General features: G+C 38.1%; 1 protein-coding gene across 1 annotated transcript; it reads right to left on the reverse strand.

The window, feature by feature from the left end:
* Nucleotides 1–3933: 3933 nt before the first annotated feature.
* On the reverse strand, nt 3934–12345 carry gja10b (gap junction protein alpha 10 b). Its single transcript, XM_041805535.1, has 2 exons — nt 10984–12345; nt 3934–3972 (listed from the first exon to the last, which is right to left on the reverse strand). The coding sequence occupies exons 1-2, from the start codon at nt 12343–12345 to the stop codon at nt 3934–3936; spliced, it is 1401 nt and encodes a 466-aa protein (XP_041661469.1).
* Nucleotides 12346–20264: the final 7919 nt, after the last annotated feature.

Consider the following 20264-nt stretch of genomic DNA (forward strand, 5'->3'; position numbering starts at 1 on the left):
TAAGGGTGGTTTTGACTGCTTCATTTAGGTCATAATCGTCCAAACACACAATAGATGATACAGCCAGGCTGCAGACCACACACATGCTGATTATAGTAGTATGAAATCTCACAGAATTCACGATCAAATGTGACTTCACCAGAAAAACAAATATGGAGGACAATCGATGTCTTCATCTTGTTGTTCTGAGTGCATTGTGATTAGCAGCGATAAACAAAAAGAGACTTCATCAGGAGCCGTACAGTACTCAGTTACAAAAGTCTCAAGCCAATAGGGCCGCATCTTCCTGATGGTTGTGGGGGCAAAATTGATCCTGAATTAGTCTAAAGTGTAGCCAGCCTAAAGTAGATGTAATAATTTGATACTTAGGAATCCTCCAGGTCGTTTTGTGCAGGCCAAACTTCTTGTTTTTGGTTTTTGTCATCACAGCAGATTGATTTAAATGAACCATTTGCTTGAACTGAACGCTCGTGCATTTTTGCTGTGGATTTGTCTTGAGTCTGTTTTTTTTTTTTTTTTTTTTTTTTGTTGCTGCTTCTCTGAAACAAACACTGGCTTTTCAACTCCAAAGGTTGTTCTATAAAAATATGAACAAAACATGCCTTTTCTCACAGATTGCTCATCTTTATTGGAAAAGAAAATGGTATCCTGGTTGAATGCGCAGGCTGAGATCATTATAGAAAATGGAAAATGTTTACAAATAGGTGTCATGTCATGTTTGATAAATGTTTGCCATGTTTAACTGATGGTCGGTTCAATCGGATTGCTTCTTGGTGTTGTGTAAAGAGACAAAGAATGAGTTTCCTCACCTTGTCTTTAATCCAACTTTTGGGATGGGTCAGCATGGATACAAGTGCACCTCCAATATTTGCCTTAGAACTTGCAGAGGCCATAGTTCACATTCAAATGAAGTGAGTGTATGCAGGGGCCCCGGCCCCCATCCCTGAGTCACCAGTGCGGACTTTCTCACACTTATCTACCTGTGAAATCCTTCATACCTCTCATAACTGGTCAATGACTGTATCAGCAAACTGCATCAGGTGTTTTTTCTACATGCTTTTTACACAGATGATATGGATTATTGTATTAGTAGATTTTGGTGCATCATTTTTAATGTAATAGCTCTTAAGCTTGTAGTTCAAGTTGTTGTTTTTTCTTTCATTTTTCTAGATGACTGTTTTGTGTTAATATTGTCCATTTGAAATAGCTGTCATTTGCTTATTCTCTACTAAGAGTTCTTACCTTTATAATTTTTAAATGCTACATGACCCTAATTAATTAAAATGACTTAATAACCATTGTAAATACGGTATTGTGCAAACCCCATTTTCATTCATTTCAATTGCTAGTGTTCTATAAATGACTTTTTTTGTCTAGACACCATTTCTCTTTATGAAATAAAGAAACATGCATATCATCTTCTGCATTTTGGAATCTTTCTTTGAAAAACATGGTCAAATTTTACTGAAATTTAAAGCTGCATTTGAGGATCTTTGAGCCCTCTTTTTTGGAGAAGTGAATTTAAAACAACAACCGTTTTGGGGAAAGCGCAGCTCAAGATTGGCTCCTTTCCTGCAAGTCGTCCCCCACACAATCTTGCCCAAGTTTCTTACTCAAATAATTGTCCTCTCAGTGAGGGGTGTCCTATCTCAGAGGGGTACCAGAGATGATATATCACTTGATAATTCATACACTTGTCTTTGAGTAAGAATATTTGTGTTAAAGGCTAATATGTTTGAATTTGGATTTAAGCAAAAATATGTAAAATTTATGTGAATCTTAATCATTATTATTTTTCTTGTCAGAACCACTGATTTAGAACAACCACCAGACATTTGATTTAGACAGCTATATATGACCAATAACCTACATTTCATAGCAATAAAACACAAAAATCAGAAATCCTGTGATACAGCTTTAAGCTAAAACAGGACACATTTTTCTTTCCGAAACCTCATCCAAAACCAAAACTGTAGAAACTGAGCCTGGCAGTACATCAGAGTTATTTTTACTCAAGGCCAGGCTTTGTAAATGACTACGGAAAGACAATCGTTTATTTGTCTTGAAATTGTTCAAGCAAATATAAAGAAAAATGAGCTTTTCCTTGCACGCATGCAGTCAGTTGCATAATATATCCATACATTAAGCATATGAACAGCAATTGCACTTAGCTTTACATCAGAACTGTTATCTCAGAGTTAGCCAGTTAGCACTTTAGATACCACCATAAATCAGCAGCTTATACAAACACCATCCTTCTCTTCTTTCAAAGAATCGTCCCAACAAATAACTAACTACTGCATTACAAATAAACATTGAGTCTTACCATCAACTGTCCAATACTAGTCCTTGTGAACTGATGATCTCAAATGTAACCTCCATTAAAACAGTAAAATCCAGCCATCGTAGTTTATCTGTGTAGTCCTGAAGAAAGACAAAATTCACCACTATGAATACTTCAGTGCAGTCTTCCATTCATTGATGGCTCTTCCTACCTTGCTGCTGCTGATTAGCCAGGATGCCCGGAGCATTAACACCCAGCTACGAAGAAGTGAGACGGTGCCTTTAGCACTAGTCCAAATGGCCCAGGCCTTTCTGCATGACATGAAGCTCATTTTGCAAAATAGTGCAAAAAACAGAAGCTTTCTGAGTTTAAAAATAAAATGCTTCAAAAGATTTTGGTATAGTGTACAATTGATCTAGCATTGTTTTTGGCCCAGTTTCACTTTAAACTTTCTAAATTATGCGGAGAAACTGTATCTCTCTGTCACACTGAATATCCTAGCTTCCTCCAGCACGTCCTGTATGAAGAGGCAACACTCACTGAAATCTCTGGAGGATAATACCCATCCTCAAAAATACCAGAATATCCCTTTATGTCAACTTTATGGTTCAAGCAATCTTAGAATGTTTTATGAGTAGCTTGCAGTATTAAGCATGAATTCCACTTTTAACAGCTTTTCTCCCCCATTATTTATAATGAAACAGTGAAACAAAACCATTTGTTTACTGTGTACAGTTTTTGATAACAACATATTCAGTTGGTGAGCTTTTTCTCTCACTTTTTAATGTTACAGCTTGTCTTACATGTGATGTTAATAGTATGTCCCATTACTTGTACGTTACACCATCTCAAGCCCTCGCTGACCGACACATTACAGATGCCACTAAAGTCAGTGCTTAGGCTTTAGGGTGGAGATAAGGCTTAGGTTTATATTAGTGTTTTGGACCTATGGCTTCTTTGTTACGTCATTCCCCTCTCTTTCCTTTTGATTTCCTTCTCTATCAACCGTCCTGTCCAGATAAAGACTAAAATCCCCAATACATCTTAAAAGGAACAATCAGGACATCAAAAGTATTAAAAACAAAAGTTTTATTTTATCAGATATATTCATGAATAGCATCAGGCCTCATTCTCAGTCAAATGTTAAGATTAAAGAGCCCTTCTCTTCTCCAGCTTGTTCTGTTTGATAAATAAACTCTGATTTAGAGAGTTCCCTCATTTTTTGTGGCTGCCAATTCCACATTTTGTAATTACAATCTTTTGTCAAATAATGCTACAACAGACTTTCTTTTGTCTCATCTTATGAGCAGTCTTTCTTGCTTTCAGCCAAATAAAATTTAGATTCATATTTGATTTGCAGCATCTTGAAAGAGCCATAAAACTGATGAATGAGAAGCTTGAAAGCTATCAATACAAAAGAAATAAAAAGCTGGAGATATTATTTTTACATCACATGGTACACATTACAAAGCATCTTTTTCCACTGAAATGTCTATTAACATGTTAAAGATTGAGATATTGTTTGTGTGAATTACATACTGTGTAAACATGTGGACAGTATGCATGAAATACAAGCAGAAGATCTGAAAGTCCCTGTAGAAATCCTGTAGAAGGCCTGTAGCTCTGGTCCAATAACAGTCACTGTTATTTTACTTTTTCATGATTGAAGACAGCTCCAGGATCATGCTCTGCAAGGAGAAAAAAGGTCAGACAATATGTGGTTATCATTTCAAACCAATATAAAACTTCTCTTAGTTTAAAAACAGCCTAAACCTGTTTATTTCTGACCCACAGTGCATCACCTATGGCAGGTTCAAAGCATACATAGTTGTCTTGAACTTTGACTTTGAGTTTGATTTTTCAAACTATAAACAATTTCATTGAATGCACCTCCAAGAAAGGTTCAAAATAGGCCAAATGTAATTTCTTTCATTTTGCCCTTAGTCTTGAGTGTAATAGCAGCCTGAAAGCATCATTGAACCCAAGCTGGGTTAACATGAAGGAACTTCATTAAATATGACATCAGACACAAATGCTATTTTTGATAGCTGTTAATGTTGGTTGCTGCTTATTGTCAAGTTGTAATGCTTCATCTTAATCCATAAAGACCCACCGTAACACATGTTTCACATGACATTTAAATGTCCTGTAAAAGGTGGTAAAAGTAGTACTACTTTAAGTAGAATACAGTTGCAGAAAATTTTAAAATAGGCAAAAGTGGAGAAAAAAAGTGCCAGAAAAGTTGCAAAAAATTGCCAGATATTGTTAACTGGGCTACAAGTGAGAAAAATAACTTAGAAATGGAAAAAAATGAAATTGGGTTTAGAAAAAAGGGGCATAATTAGAGGAAACAGTAGCGAAATGGTTCAAAGGAAGCAACAATGGGACTAAATGGCAAAATTGAATACAGAAATGCAACAAGGGGAACAATGTGAAGACAATATGAAAAAGTGGTTTAAAGGTGACAAAAATGGGTGAAAATAGACCAAAATAGGTTGAAGAGGCAAAAATGGGCAAAAATGTGACAAAAATGGGTTATATTAGCCAGATAGACTTGTAAAAAAAGGTCAAAAAGTGGCCAAATATAAGTTAAAGTGGGGAAAAAATGGCTAAAAACAGAACATGGTTGCAGAAAATTAAAAAAAAAAAGGTAAAAATGGGTTGCAGAAATGTAATAAAGGGTCGTAAAATGGTGAAAAGCTGTTAAAAAGTGGCAGTATTTAGTATAAAGCGGCCAAAAATGGCTAAGTGAAGTAGGAAAATAGGGTTTAAATAGTGGTTAAATGGGGTTAAAAAGCCCTGTTTCTACCTATCTAGCACACGTGCATTGTTGTTATCAAAGAATCACAACTGTGGGGGGCCCATTTACCGGGTTTTTGTATTGACATAAAAAACATGAAAATGATTATTGTTCAATCTAATTGATTTCGATCTATGCTGTATAAATACAAATGAAATGATAAGTAATGCCACTTGGCAATCAAGAGTGGAAAGTAAATATATTTTTCCTATTGGATAATAAAAATAAATTAGCCATAAAAGCCTAAAGTGACATATATGTGACATCTTCTCTCCTTGACCTTCAAGATAAGTGTTCTTTTTAAGTCAGAAATGTGTTTCTACTGAGTGCATGTTATGTCCCAAATAATTTAGCTTTGATGAGAAATAGGTGAGGGCTCTTGTGGGTTAATTTACGCTTCTTTGACTTTTTTTGTGATTAATGTAAGATATTTCTCACCTCCATACTTTAGCACTGTTTGAAGATAATAAAGCACAAGAATGAAATGGCATTTGCCACTTAACAGAGGTAACCCCAGTCTGAAACAGTTTCTTGGTAAATTTAGACTTCAAGTGTTGCAAACAAACATCAAAACAGCAGTAATAAACTAGTTTAATCCCATGGTTTTCCAGGGTCTTTTCAGGGAACTTTCCCCAAGAACAAGAACCCTTTCGTGCAACTCTACTCTTCTATTTACCCAAGCTAACTCAAGAACGGAAAGTCGGATCTTCACCAATCTTTCAGGGAATATTGGGATAGTGACAGGGAAGAATCGATTAGATTTTGGTGATAATCCACGCACCCGTTCAGTTTTTCTCGGACTTCGAATTTTGAACACCATAGTAGCCTAATCAATGGGAGCGTGAGTTCCTCAGTGGCGCTGTTTAGGCGTGGGTCTGCCACCTCAGACGGCCATTCTAGTTCTTTACTGGTAAAAGATCTGATACATTATTAATATACTATGTCCTCCTGAAACCTAGTTTGTATCAGGATGCCTGATCTGCATAATATTAATTCAAACCCTGCTGGAAATACAAACAGCAGTGGACCACAGGAACCATAAAGTCAAGAGAAGTTTCTGGAGCAACATTTTCCCAGGTAATTTTGGTTGGAAAAGCCCCTTTAAAGCATAATGCTTTTCAAAGTGTGAGTCTTGACACTCCATGGGGTTGTGGAAAGTTCTGGTGAAGATGGGAACTTTTTCGATGTAATTAATCACTGCATATTGAAAATTGCTCCGATTTTGAATCATGCAGCCACTAAGTCAGTCATGAAGCGAAAATAATTTTGTAAGAGCAAAACATTTAAAGCAACTTTGAAAAACGTTTGATCAACCTTATTCTTTTGCTTGGCAGTTATTGAAAAGTGTGAAATACAAAATATCATATTACATTATTATTTATTATTTATGTTTTTCCTTTTAAAGTCAAGTTTTTCTTGTCCACATTCAATATATATATGTTGAATAATAAACTACACACCAAAACGTTTAAGTCTATAATAACTGGTTTTATTTATGACAACATCAATCATCAATCATCCTGGTCCTACATGAATCAAATTATAACAGGAAAAATGAGGAGGTTAAATTCTACATTGGAATATTTACCAGCAGAGGGCAGCAGAGATCTGATGAATGCAGACCGATTTAAATTGTTGATTTTAGGATGTGCTTAAAAAAAACAGGCGTGTTGTCCACACTAAAGTGAAAATCAATCATCTCTCTGATAACACAGCTGAAGGGCAGATGGCATTGAGAGAAAACTAATGGCATTAATTTTGCGTTAATAGTTTGGTAGTTGTATTTATAGAGTCGCAGAGATGCCCTTTCACAAAAAATTTAGAAGAAAGAAAGAGAACGAAGGAAGTCAGCAGGCAGTCCCAGCTAAAGACATTTCATCACTGACATCTGTTTCCTCTAAGGAAAAGCAAAAAAAAAAAGTGAATTTATTTAAATACAGCTGTTTGTTTCTAAAATAGATTATTTTTATTTAAATGCAAAACGAGACTGTTTAAATAAAAACAAAGAACAATGTTAAAATGTTTTCTAATTAAATACATTCATACGTGTCTGGAATAGGTTTTTATCCAAAATCTTTAAAAAGTGCAGAACAAATTGACTTATTTAAATATAAAGAGAAAAATGTCAATTTTTATTGAAGCATACAGAAGTAAACCGAAGTGAAAATTAATTTTAAAAAGTTATTCTGTTGCATGTATATTCTGGTCAGCTATTATTCTATCTCTGTTTTATAATTTTATTTTTCGACTTGTCCACCCAAAACCAATTTCCTTATTTATTCTTCCATAATTTCTTACAAAGAGGAAGCCCTAATATTGGCATTCTTTTGAAAACACTGTATACCAGTGGTTCTCAGCTGAACTAGTGACAGGACCCACCAACATCTCTTAACTACAAATGGTGACCCAAGTTCCTTAAATTTGTCAAGTGGAGCAGGTTGGACTTGACATGGAGCATAAGATGTTATGGAATGAGTAAATAGACATTTCCTTCAAAATAAAAGCACATAACTGACTTTTTGCCACACATTTTTTCCCAGGTGCGGATCCACAAACCACTAAAACAGCTATGTTTATGCAGCTTGTTAAATTTACTGCTTTATTTAGTCGTATTTACCAGAGAACTGAGTCGTAACCTTTTATGCCTTGGCACTCACAATAGTGACCATCTGTATATTTGTATATGCCCTTACATCTGTCTGGGCCATTCTAATGAAAGCAGAATCTCTAGATAGCTTTGACGTCCACTCAGATTATATTTTTGATGTCAAAGTTCAAGGTCTGTAGGACTCACGTTCATCCCCTGCTTGTGGACATTTATATCTCAAGAGCACCTTTAAGGATCTGAACTAAACTTCCACATATTGTCTTCAAACTTTACAGAAATATCTGCTATGACACAAGAATAAGCTAAGTGCAGTCTGAAGGTACAAGGGCCAGATCATTGGGCTCCATGATCATCTCTCACTTTAAAATATTATCTCCAGAATACCTTGGGGAGTTTCTAAAGACTCCACACAAATGTCCACTCTGACTCAAAGATGAACTGGCAAGATTTACAAAGTCAAAGATTACACCCATTGCTTAAAGTCGTTTTTCCATGCTTGTGAACAAGATATGTCAATGATATTTTTGAAGATTTTCTTTGAACTTTTCACACACGTCCACACCGGCTTAGGGATAAAGAGGATACATTCTGGAGGTCAGTCATCAAGGTCACTGAGTCTCATGTCCAGCTCTTGCTTGTGAGCACAGTATTTCAAGAATGCTTTGAGGTATTCTTTTCAAACTTTACACAAAAGTCCACTCTGACTTTAGGGTGAACAGACATGATTTCTGAGGTTAGAGGTAAATATTTCATGGGCTTACATTCACACAATGCTTCACAATGTCTAAAAATCACACTACCACAAAAAAAGGAACAAAAACACCTGAGCCCTCCTTTTTTACGCACTAGTGCAATTTTACTGTCTGACACTACGGCATGACTGCCAGTTTTACTCAGAAGAGATGCACCAATTGTGGAAATTAGCTGATACTGATGTATTACACTTCTGCTGATTTTATAAATCAATCATGGTCAATATACTTCAGCCTTTTTGACCCAAAAAAGTCTTTCATGGCAAAGTCAAAACAGATTTCCACAGTATGCATGGCTACCATTACGCCATGAGGACAAAAGAACACTTCAAGCAACTCAGAAGAAAGGTTTGTGAAAATGTAAGTGAGGGGAATGATGCAAAAAAAAAAAAAAAACTAGACACTGAACATCCCCTTGAGTACAGTTAAATCCATCATCAAGAAATGGAAGGAATATGGCACATGTAAATCTGTCTATATCAGGCTGTCCTCACAAACTGAGTGACCATGCAAGAAGGAGACTAGTGAGAGAGTCCACCAAGACACCTATGATTACTCTGAGGGAGTTACAAGCTTCAGCAGCTGAGATGTAAGAGACTCTGCAGACAACAACTGTTGCCCAGGTTCTTTACTGGTCAATGCTGGCAAAGAGAAAGCTACTGTTGAAGAAAACTCAGATCAAATCTCGATTAGAGTTCACTAAAGGCATATGGGGGAGTCCATGGTCAAGTGGAATAAGGTTCTTTGGTCTGGTGAGACCAAAATGGTGCTTTTGCCCATCAGACAAGACACTGTGTTTGGTGGACACACCATCTAGACTGTGAAGCACAATGGTGGCAGCATCATGCTGTGGGGGTGCTTCGCAGCAGGCTTGTAAAAATAGAGATTAATATGAATGCAGCAGAATATATAAGGTATATTTTCCAGCAGGACAAGACCAAAAGCATACAGCGAAAGCTACACATAAATGGATTAAAGACAACAAGATGGATATTCTGGAGTAGCCGAGTCAAAAACCAGACCTAAATCCAAAAGAGACTTTGTGGCTGGACTTTAAAAGGGCTGTTCATGTCCAGTCCCAGTGCAGCATGATAGACCTTGAGCAGTTTTGCAAAGCAGAATAGAATAAAATTGCAGTGTCCAGATGTGTGACCCAGACCTATCCACATGGACTCAGTGCTGTGTGATTCATCTACTAAATGTTGACTTGAAGGGGGTGAATATTTATGCAGTCACCTATTTTACATTACAAATTTGATTTCTCTGACATGTCTTGGTAGAAATTTGTTTTCACTTTGACATTAAAGAGGGACATTTCTTGTAAAGAAAAAAAAACACAAATTATATTTTCTATGATTGATTTATAAATTCTATAAAGGGGTAAAACATCCAAGGGGGTGAATACTTTTTATAGTTACTGTTATACTTCTTTTTGCCTACTTCTACAGTCAACTTTTTCTCTTACATTATGCCATAAAAACAGATTAGAGTTTGTCTAACTGGTCACTTTTCTGCCCTGTCAAAAATCTTTGATTTGATTCAGCAGCTAGATATACCAGATGCCAGCATGAAATTGATTTGACACAACAGATAAACACTGGTAACTGATATCAGTTTATGCCGCATATTTTGGTGATGTTTGTAAGCAGGGTCTATATCAGAGCCCGACCGATTTATTGGTGGGCCGATTAATCGGGCCGATTATAGCGTTTCACAGATTAATCAACATCGGCCAATATGTAGCCGATATATTAACTTTTTTGCTGTGCAGGGATTTTGTCTCTCTCTTTTTGCTCCTGTCACTCTGTGTGTCTCCATGCTGAACTCAGCTGGAGTGCCTGGCCCCTCCCCCCCCGAAGTGTGTCAGGAACTATTCAAAATAAAGCATTCTGTGCAAGTAAATGGAGTTTCTCTATAGAAATGCTAAACCGGGCTTGAAAAGCACAAACCAGAAAAGCATTCATACAGTGTTTATCTTTCCTGTGACATATTCTACCAGTGTGGAGACAGAAAGTTTCACTAATAGTAGATCTTTAGAGAACAACTTTATAAGACAGGCGCATTTAAGCTTGTGGCCTTTCTCGGGGTTATCAAGAAACACATTGTAAACATATTCTATGTGCATATTTGCCACAGTGATGTAAATATGGCTCTCCATTTATCATTTTCCTGTCTAATATGGTCCACAGCCACAGTATACGACTATTATACAGCGTTTTAATGACGTCTAAGTTGCATCTTTGTGAAATAAGCAAAGATAAATGCAACTGGTTATTCACATGTCCACATTTGTGTTCATGTTCAGTATATATCCTGTGTATATCAATGTTCTTATTTCATACTTGGCCAAAATATCGGTTATCGGCCAACATATCAGATATCGGCAAATATATCGGATATCGGCTTTTTTTAGCACCAAATATCGGTATCGGCATCGGCCCCAAAAATCCCATATCGGTCGGGCTCTAGCCTATATACACTTTTCTGTATTGGTTCCAGATCAAACAATACAAACAGTGATGATAATTTTTGCTCTTACCATGGACATCCTCCTTCCAGCAGCTGGAAGTGGTGGTGTCATCATGGGACTCTCCCCCTCGTTCAGGAGCTGGGCCTCCATGTCAGTCCCACTCTGAGAGCCCATGCTGTCAGACGGAGTGCCCATCTTCCCATCGGACATTCCTCGGGACATAAAGCTGCACTTTCTGGTGCTGGGGTGGTGACCACTCTCCGGAGAATCACTGAAGTCACTGAAGTCCTTACAAACACTCACTTTGCTCTGCTTCCTCGGCGCTTGCATATCTACATGACCCCCTGTCAGTGAGGGTCGAGGTCCTCCGTACTGCGGCTTCACTGAGCTTTGAGGTCCGTTCGATTCATTACTGCTGCTTGACGGCTTCCTGTTGTCCAGGGTGAGGCGCCGCTCCACTGCCCCCAGTTGATGGAGACCCTGGATGTCAGCTTGGCTTGCCTGCTGGTTGGAGCTGCTGGACCCCTCCTGATTCTGGGGGGCCCCTAGGATAACACTCAAAGGCTCCTCGACAAAGGAGCAGGTCCTCTGTGTGAGCTGCACCAGCCTCTGTGGTGATGAGTTAGTAAGCACACAGACCGGCTGTACCGATGAGTTTTTCTTTGACCTGTACACACTGTCATCATCTGCGTATTTGTATCCGAACAAGATCTCTTTGATCTTCTTCACGCCCAGGTGGAAAATCTCCAGCAGGTTGAGGAATAAAGAAACTCCAGCGATTACCAGCATGAACAACATGAAAATGGTTTTCTCTGTTGGCCGAGACACAAAGCAGTCAACGCTGTTGGGGCAAGGCAACTGCTCACATTTGTACAGAGGAGACAGTCCAATCCCGTACAGAGCGTACTGACCGATAATGAAGCCCACCTCCACCGCAGATCTTGTCAAGATATGGATAACATATGTGCGCAACAAGGATCCTCTCAAGGGAGCTTTCCTCACTCTCTTCTGCTCATCTAGTTTTTTGAGCTCTCGCTCGATCCTCTTGTGATCCTCCTGGACTGGATCTGTGCCCTCCAGCTCCGCTTTCAGACACACTTTCTTTCTGTGCCTCTCCTTCTCCAGGGTCCGCAAACGGTACAGTGCATGACCCATGTAGACCAGAGAGGGAGAAGACACAAAGATGATCTGCAGGACCCAGTAACGGATAAGAGAGATGGGGAATGCCCGGTCGTAGCAGGCGTTCTTGCACCCTGGTTGCTCAGTGTTGCAGACAAACTCACTCTGCTCATCATCCCAGACATCTTCAGCGGCAACACCAAGAACGAGCATCCGAAATATGAAGAGGATGGTGAGCCAGATCTTCCCCACAATGGTGGAATGAATGTGGACCTCTTCTAATATACTGCCCAGTAAGTTCCAATCGCCCATCTTCTGTCACATTGTTATCATCTGCCAAAGGATACATCAGTTTGTAGGTTTTCCATCCCATTGAAATCAAAGAAGCAATGAAAGGTGGTCTACTTACATGTTTTCTAAGGTCCTTATCTCAAGTGTTCAGAAAAATTCCAGAATAAAAGAGCAGGTAAATTTGTGGAAACATCAGGGCTCATTAGTGGTCTCTGTGGAGACGGATGAGATCCTACTGTGGAGTGTGGCTGACACTGTTTTGATGCTGTTGCAAACTGGGACTCCAGTTTGAAGCCATTGATCCACCACATGGGCCTATAACACCCTGAGGTCAGTTTCATCCTGACACTTTTAAGAGGACACTCAATACACCAACATGTACAATTTGTTCAACCCTCTTCCTTATTGTCCAGCCCTTTCAACAGAGAGTACTAAACTTTAAAAGTGTGAACTTGTCCTTTATCTGTTTTACACCACCAGAAGGGTAGACCATGGGGTTTCCCTGTTTGGTTTGGAAACTGACTGGCCTGCAGAGACCCCTGACCTTGATGCCAATAACACCTTTGGAGTGAGATGTAGACCAGAATTTATAACCCCACTTCAGTGCTGGACCCAGACTGATGTTCCTGTGGTGGAGAGGGAGCATAAGGGCCTGCGCTTTTTTCACTTATAGCAACTCAAAACCAATGTAGTCCAGTGCACTAAGCATTCAGCACCCTGGGCAGAAAAAACACCCTTGACAGCTGTTTTTGTCGCCACACTCAAAGCGCTCTCAGTTGAAAACAACACTCAACTCAACATTCACATCTCCCGTAGCCTGACACATCAGATAGTCTGGCCATGAATAAAATTAAAGTAATCTCTTGGAATATAAATGGAATCCAAAATCCAGTGAAAAGATTTAAAGTCCTATCTCACTTAAAATCTCTTGATTGTGACATAGCACTGTTACAAGAAACACATCTTTCCAAACAAGAGTCTTTAAAGTTAAAACAACGCTGGGTGGGACAAATTTTCTTCTCTCCAGGTACAAGTGCCTCGAAAGGGGTTTGCATTCTCATTTCTAAGAAAGTACTGTTCACTGTCTTGGATGTGATCACAGATAAAGAAGGAAGATGGGTAATAGTCTCAGGAGAACTGGAGAAGAGTAAAATTATTTTGATGAATTTATATGCTCCAAATCTGGCACAGGCCAGTTTCTTGTCCTCAATAAATATCTTGCTAACTCAGTTTAAAAATGTACCACTATTAGTGGGAGGGGATTTTAACTTGGTAAGCAATGCATCAATGGACCGCTCAAGTCCACCCCTACCAGCTGATAAATCTCTCTCTCAAGCCTTTAAAGAGCTACTAGAGACACAGTCAATTATTGATGTGTGGCGCTTATTTAATACAAAATCAAGAGAATATACATTCTATTCAAAGAATCATAATTCCTATTCTTGAATAGACTATCTCCTTTTATCAAATTCCTTAATTGCAAATGTTTCAGACTCTACAATTCATAGTCTCCTCATCTCAGATCATGCCCCAATCTCAATAACTTTTTGTCCCACCAATGAAAGGAAATCAAAGCCTGAACACTGGAGTTTTAACAACTCATTGTTAAAAGATGATACTTTTGTCACATTAATTACAAAGAATATCAAATAATTTATTGAAATAAATATGAACCCAGTAACTCCCATTTCAATAGTCTGGGAGGCATTTAAAACAACCTGTCGGGGCTGGATTATCAGTTATGCATCATATAAAAACAAGGACAAGATGAGGAGGAAAACTGAAATGCTATCAGAGCTTAAAGATCTTGAGTTGAAACATATGAGAGAACCATTGAACAATTCTTTTAAACAGGAATTACTTTTGACAAGGGCAGAGGCACAAGCAATGTTACATGAGGAGTCTGCTTTTTCTTTATATAAATTGAGAAGGTCACATTATGAAGATGGAGAAAAGGCAGGGAAGATGCTTGCTTATCAATTAAAAAAACTTAAACAAAAACACTCCATTATTTCTTTAAGGGACAGTACTGGTATGATTACTAGAGATCAGGGAGTTATTAATGATACCTTTAGAAGTTATTTTTCATCCTTGTATAAATCTGAATATAAGGCCAAACAACAAGATTTAAACAATTTCTTTTATAAATTAATTTTACCAAAGTTGAAGGAAGAAAATAAAGGAAAACTGGAGGCACCTATCTCTGAGGAAGAAATTCACAACACAATTAAATCTCTATCAAACAGTAAAGCACCTGGTAATGATGGTTACACTGCAGAATTCTATAAGTGTTTTTCAAAAGAACTCATGCCTATGCTTTTTTGCTTGTTTAATCATGCTGTGGAGGAACAGATTACGCCACCAACAATGCGGACAGCCATCATATCATTGCAACCAAAACCAGGGAAAGACCACTTAGATGTGGAAAACTATAGGCCAATAAGTTTGCTTAATAATGATTATAAAATTTTTGCAAAAATGTTAGCAAAGCAGCTGGAAGAAGTTGTTACAAATTTAATTCATATTGATCAAGTTGGCTTTATCCGTGGGCGGCTTCTATCCGACAATATGCGAAGGCTCCTGCAAACCATGCAGATGGCTAGCTCTCTTCAGCATCCAGTGGTAGCAATTTCACTGGATGCTGAGAAAGCTTTTGATCGAATTGAGTGGTCGTACCTGTTCGAGACTCTCTCCAGATATGGTTTCGGTCCAAGGTGTTTACAGTGGATCAGAGCACTATATCAGGAACCTGTCTCAGCAATAAAGAGCAATGGCATGATTTCAGCTCCCTTTCAACTTTGGCGTTCTACTAGACAAGGTTGTCCCCTATCTCCTTTTCTTTTTATTTTAGCCTTAGAACCGTTGGCATGTGCTATCCGACAAGATAAAGAAATTACAGGCATTTTGATTGGTGGCCATGATTTCAAATTAAATATGTATGCGGATGACATTTTGTTGACTTTGTCAAAACCTTCATACTCTATACCAAGAGTTTTAGAAATAATTAACTCATTTGGTAGCCTATCAGGTTACAAAATAAATTGGACTAAAAGTGAAGCCATACCTTTGAACATGCTTATACATTTTACAGATCTTGGATCTGCTCCCTTTGTCTGGAGAGCAGAAAGCATGAAATATTTGGGAATAAAAATTAGATCACCTATCAATGAAATATGGGACTTAAATGCCAAACCTCTATTGATTAACATTAAGGAAGACCTTAAAAGATGGTCTGCTCTGCCCCTGTCCTTATGGGGTAGGGCTGAAGTGTTAAAGATGCATGTACTTCCAAGATTGAATTTTTTTGTGTCCTCTATTCCTATGTTTATTCAGAAATCTTGGTTTGATAATGTCAACAGAATGTTCTCCTCTTTTCTATGGAATAACAAGAAGCCTAGAATTAATCAGAAAAAATTATCCCTACCAAGAGACAAAGGGGGTCTTGGATTCCCTGATGTTTATTTGTATTATCTTGCATTTAATGCCAGGTATTCACTTACTTGGGGCTATAAAAAGAGTAGAGACAAAGGAAGTTGGGACTGGCTGGAAGAACATCTTGTAAAGGAGAAGAACAAATTTGTGTCATTATCTTCACTTTGGTACACCCCTGCTCCACCTAAAAAACTGGACAATTGTGTTATTAAGTTCTCATGTGACATAAGCAGAGAAATTCATAAAAGAATGAACATTACAAGTTCAGCTCTTCCATCCTCCCCAATATGGTATAACAATGCATTTAAAGCTGCAGGGAGTCCTCTGGCTAATATGGTATGGTGCAATCACAATATCACAGAAATTTATCAAATCATAGAGAACAGAGAGATTCTGCCCTTTGAGGAACTTAGAAGAAGATATAACTTGAATACAAATAGTTTTTTACAGTACTCCCAGTTAAAGTCAATTGTTTCCAAATTTCCCAAAGAGTATTTTGATTTTAATTATGACATTGATAAAAAATTCAGATTTTTATCATTAAACAGAGGAGCAGTCTCAGGTTTATATAAGCTGCTGCTTCATTCTTCCCCAAACCCGAACTCAAAGACAGAGTCACAATGGGAACTTGATTTAGGGGTCAAATTTACTTCTGCAGAGTGGGAAAACATTTGGCGTGACATTAAAACAATCTCAAAGTCAGTCCGAGGTAGAGTAATACAGCTGAAAATTCTTCATAGAGCTTATATTACTCCCTCTAGACTTAAAAGAATAGATCCAAGTGTTTCAAGTCTTTGTTGGCATAATTGTGGACAAGTGGGAAATTTGATGCATTTGTTATGGTTCTGCCCTGCAGTCAAGTTATTTTGGACAGAAGTCTGTAAGTTAATTTCAGTGATCATTAATGTAAATATTGCTCCATGTCCATCTGTGTGCCTGTTGGGTCATAGAGCTGTACAATTAAAAACAAGACAAGAAAGGAAGACAGTTGGTTTAGCCTTCTTGGCTGCAAAAAGAATGATTTTGTCAAACTGGAAAATTCATAAACCAAAATGCTTCTCTATAGAAACATGGATATTTGAGTTTTTTAATCTTCTAGGCATGGAGCGAATAACAGATACACTAACTGACACTAAGTTTAGCTCTGAAACCATTTGGAAGCAGGTGTGGGGGCACATATCATCATCGCAAATATTGATTTGATTTAATCTAATCTGATCTGATTGACTCTTAAATCTGGTTAATATGAGAAATGCTGTGCTTGTATTTGTCTTGTTTTTGAAAACGGATATACCCCTGTATAGGACATTTTGAACCTTTTGACAATGAACTGAACATTTATTTAAGTATGAGCATGCACTGATCTCCCTTATATGTTGTGTTGTTGTGAATATGTTAGTGTTGTTTGTTTGTATATGTCAGGGCTTGTACCTGTGTGTATTGTCATAAATAAATATTAAAAATATAAAAAAAAAAAAAAAAAAGAGTATAAAAGTGGATCACCTAGTTAGCTGGCTAACTAGCTAGCTAGATTATGTGATCACGTTGCAAAGTTAGCTAGCTAGCTAGTTACGTCAACAAAGTAACTTGCACATATGAAATACTGTATGGTTTGTTTTCATGGCACCTGGAAAACAAGTGAATTGGCCTGCAAACTGGCTAACTAGCTAGCTACCTTAGCTAGGTTTTGCCATCTACATACACTGGCTCATTGTGTAGCAAATAAAATAGTGTACTTTTTAGTTTGTATTTACGGCACTTGAAAATAAACAAAAGAATAAGCCCCCAAATGGGCTAATTAGCTAGGTATGTTAGCTATCTTTTGCTAGCTAAACACACTGGCTCATTGAGTAGCAAATATGAAATAGCCCACTTTGAGGTTTGCTTTTACAGCACCTGGAAAACGAGAGTGTCTAAACTGAATAACTAGCTAGCTTTACTAGCTACCCCTCACTAGCTAGTTATGTTAGCTAACTATTAATCAACTATTTGTATAGCTTAAACTAGTTTCCCAAAGTATTGTAAATCATGTGTGTTTAACCATACCTGTAGCTTACAGAGCGTAAGCCCCAGAAGTTCTTTCTCAAAAGCCCCAAACATTTCAAACTGATAAGAAAAAGCCATAATAGAATAATGCAAGAGGTAATAGATACAAACAACTAAACCCTTTGAACAACATGTATTTTTCTTTTGTAAATTCACAGACTTCACTAACCTCCTACCCTGGCTTTGTTCTGTAACATCACATGTGCTCTACCCTTATTAGGAAAGTGAAAATTAATCCTTTTTACCTCTTGAAATAAAGATGATTTTTTACAGAAGTCTGAATTCTGAGCCTTTAGGCATTGCTAACACTGCGTTATCTCCCTGAGTGAGTCTGAGTGGAGAGTATAGCCTTATTCACTTCAGAACTCATGTCTGTTCTTCTATCAGCAGTCACATCATGAATTCAACAGATAATGGAGTATGCTTTGGATTTGAGCTGCTTTTTTCCTTTTCCATATTTTTTCTCTTCTCATCATTCTGGCACAGTTTAATCTTGGTTTCATCTGCACAGGGAATCCAATTCCAACCTGGGGTGGCTTTTTAGATGTTTCTTGCTATCATCCAATCTGGCCTTATTCTTCTTGATTGTTTGTGGTCAGTGGTTTGCACCTTGTTGTAAAGCCTCTGTATTTAGAAAGTGGCTCTTAATTGTGGCTTAGTAATACACCAACTGCTTCCAGAGAGTCCATGACTTAGCCAGATGTTGTGAAGATGTTTTTCTTTATTAAGACTTCTGCAATGATCTATTGTCCATTGCCACCTGGGCTTTTCAAGTTTTTGAGCCATTCTTTCTTTCTAGGAATGAACAAGATAGTTGATTTGGACACCAGATGTTTTGCTGTCTTTTTTCCAGCCTACTATGACTTCCTTGGACTTTATATTGATTGCTCCCGACAAATATCTGCCCTATGCCTATTCAGTACAATTTTCAGACCTTTTATCTGTGTCATTTGTCTTAAAGCAAGGAAAGAACAGACCACACCTGGTCATGAAACTCCTTGTCAAGTCAATTGTCAAAATACACACATGGACAAAATTGTTGGTTCCCTTCCTGAAAGAAAGAAAATTCCACAATGGTCAATGAAATAACTTGAAAGTGACAGAAGTATTAATAATAATGAAATATAAATGAAAATTAACTAATGAAATTAGGACCACCTTTAAATTGTGGTTCAACAGAATCATTAAAAAAAACTAATGAAACTGTCTTGGAACAAAATGATGGTACCCTAAAAGCTGTAGTAAGCAATTTATTTTTAGTGTATGCCCACAAAAACAACACAATCCATCAGGGTCTTGTTATTGAAGCCATCTAAAAGAATAACACACTTCTGCAACGCCTCCTTGCGCTGCACTCTCACTTGAGGAGAACCAGTAAGAGATTATGCTCCAGCTAATGAGGAGGCTAGTACTCGCAGCCAATCACGAAGGGAGCATTCCTATTCGCTGCTGTAATAGGTGCGCTTCTGCCTCTCAGCTCAGTGAGAAGTTGATACAATGGTGGAGTTACGATGGTGTTTGGTCCTATGTAGAATTTGTTCATGCTGAGATGAAGTGTTTTCTAACCTGTAATTCAGCCATTGATTTCAGTGGAATAGTGGAGCAAAATCACTCCGCAAGAGCTTTGCCAACGTCAGTATTCGATTCAGCGGACATGCACATTCGCAAGGAGGTAATTGAGAAGAGGGGCGGAGCTATGGAGGTCAAACACGGAGAAGAACAGGAAGAGAGGGGGAGTAGAGTTGATTCTACACAGTTCTCATTGAATGTTACATACTCGAGCTTTAACTTAATATTTTGTCCTGAGGCAATCACTGCAATCAAGTGATTTCTGTAATCTCACTAAGACTTCTTCACCTGTCCCAGGTATTTTGGCCCAAACTGCTCCAGCTGTCTCAGGTTTGAAGGATGCCTACTTCAGACTGCATGTTTCAGCTCCTTTCACAGATGTTCAACAGGATTTAGATCAGGGCTCATAGAAGGCCACTTCAGAATAGTCAAACATTTCGTTCTTAGCCATTCTTGGCTGTTTTTAGCTCTGTGTTTTGGGTCATTATCCTGTTGGAGGACCCATGGCCTGCGACTGAGACCAAGTTTTCTGACACTGAGCAGCACATTTGGCTCCAGGATGCCTTGAGATTTCATTGCACTGTGGTCAGATTCAAGACACCCTGTGCAAGATGACCAAGATTGTAATGGAGCATTCTCTATGTTTCACAGTAGCTATAGTGTTCTTCTCTTTCCATGCTGCATTTTTGCATCTATGAAGATAGAGCTGATGTGAAAGTTTTTTTCTAATCTGTCCAAAGGGCATTCTTCCAGAAGCTTTGTGGCTTCTCAATATGCATTTCGGCAAATTCCAGTCTTTCTTATTTGCTGTCAGCAGTGCAGTCTACCGCGGTCGTCTTCCATGAAGTCCACTTTGGCTCAAACAGCAACAGAGGTTGCGTTCTGACACTGAT

The sequence above is a fragment of the Cheilinus undulatus genome, linkage group 14 (genome assembly GCF_018320785.1).
Source record: "Cheilinus undulatus linkage group 14, ASM1832078v1, whole genome shotgun sequence".
Taxonomy (NCBI): domain Eukaryota; kingdom Metazoa; phylum Chordata; class Actinopteri; order Labriformes; family Labridae; genus Cheilinus; species Cheilinus undulatus.

Bases quoted from the DNA above. Each gene is read 5' to 3' on its own strand.
- gja10b (XM_041805535.1), bottom strand. From the start codon at position 12,345: ATGGGCGATTGGAACTTACTGGGCAGTATATTAGAAGAGGTCCACATT. The intron at 3,973-10,983 runs GTAAGAGCAAAA...TTCTCCTTGCAG, and splicing joins CTGGAAGGAGGATGTCCATG to AGCATGATCCTGGAGCTGTC.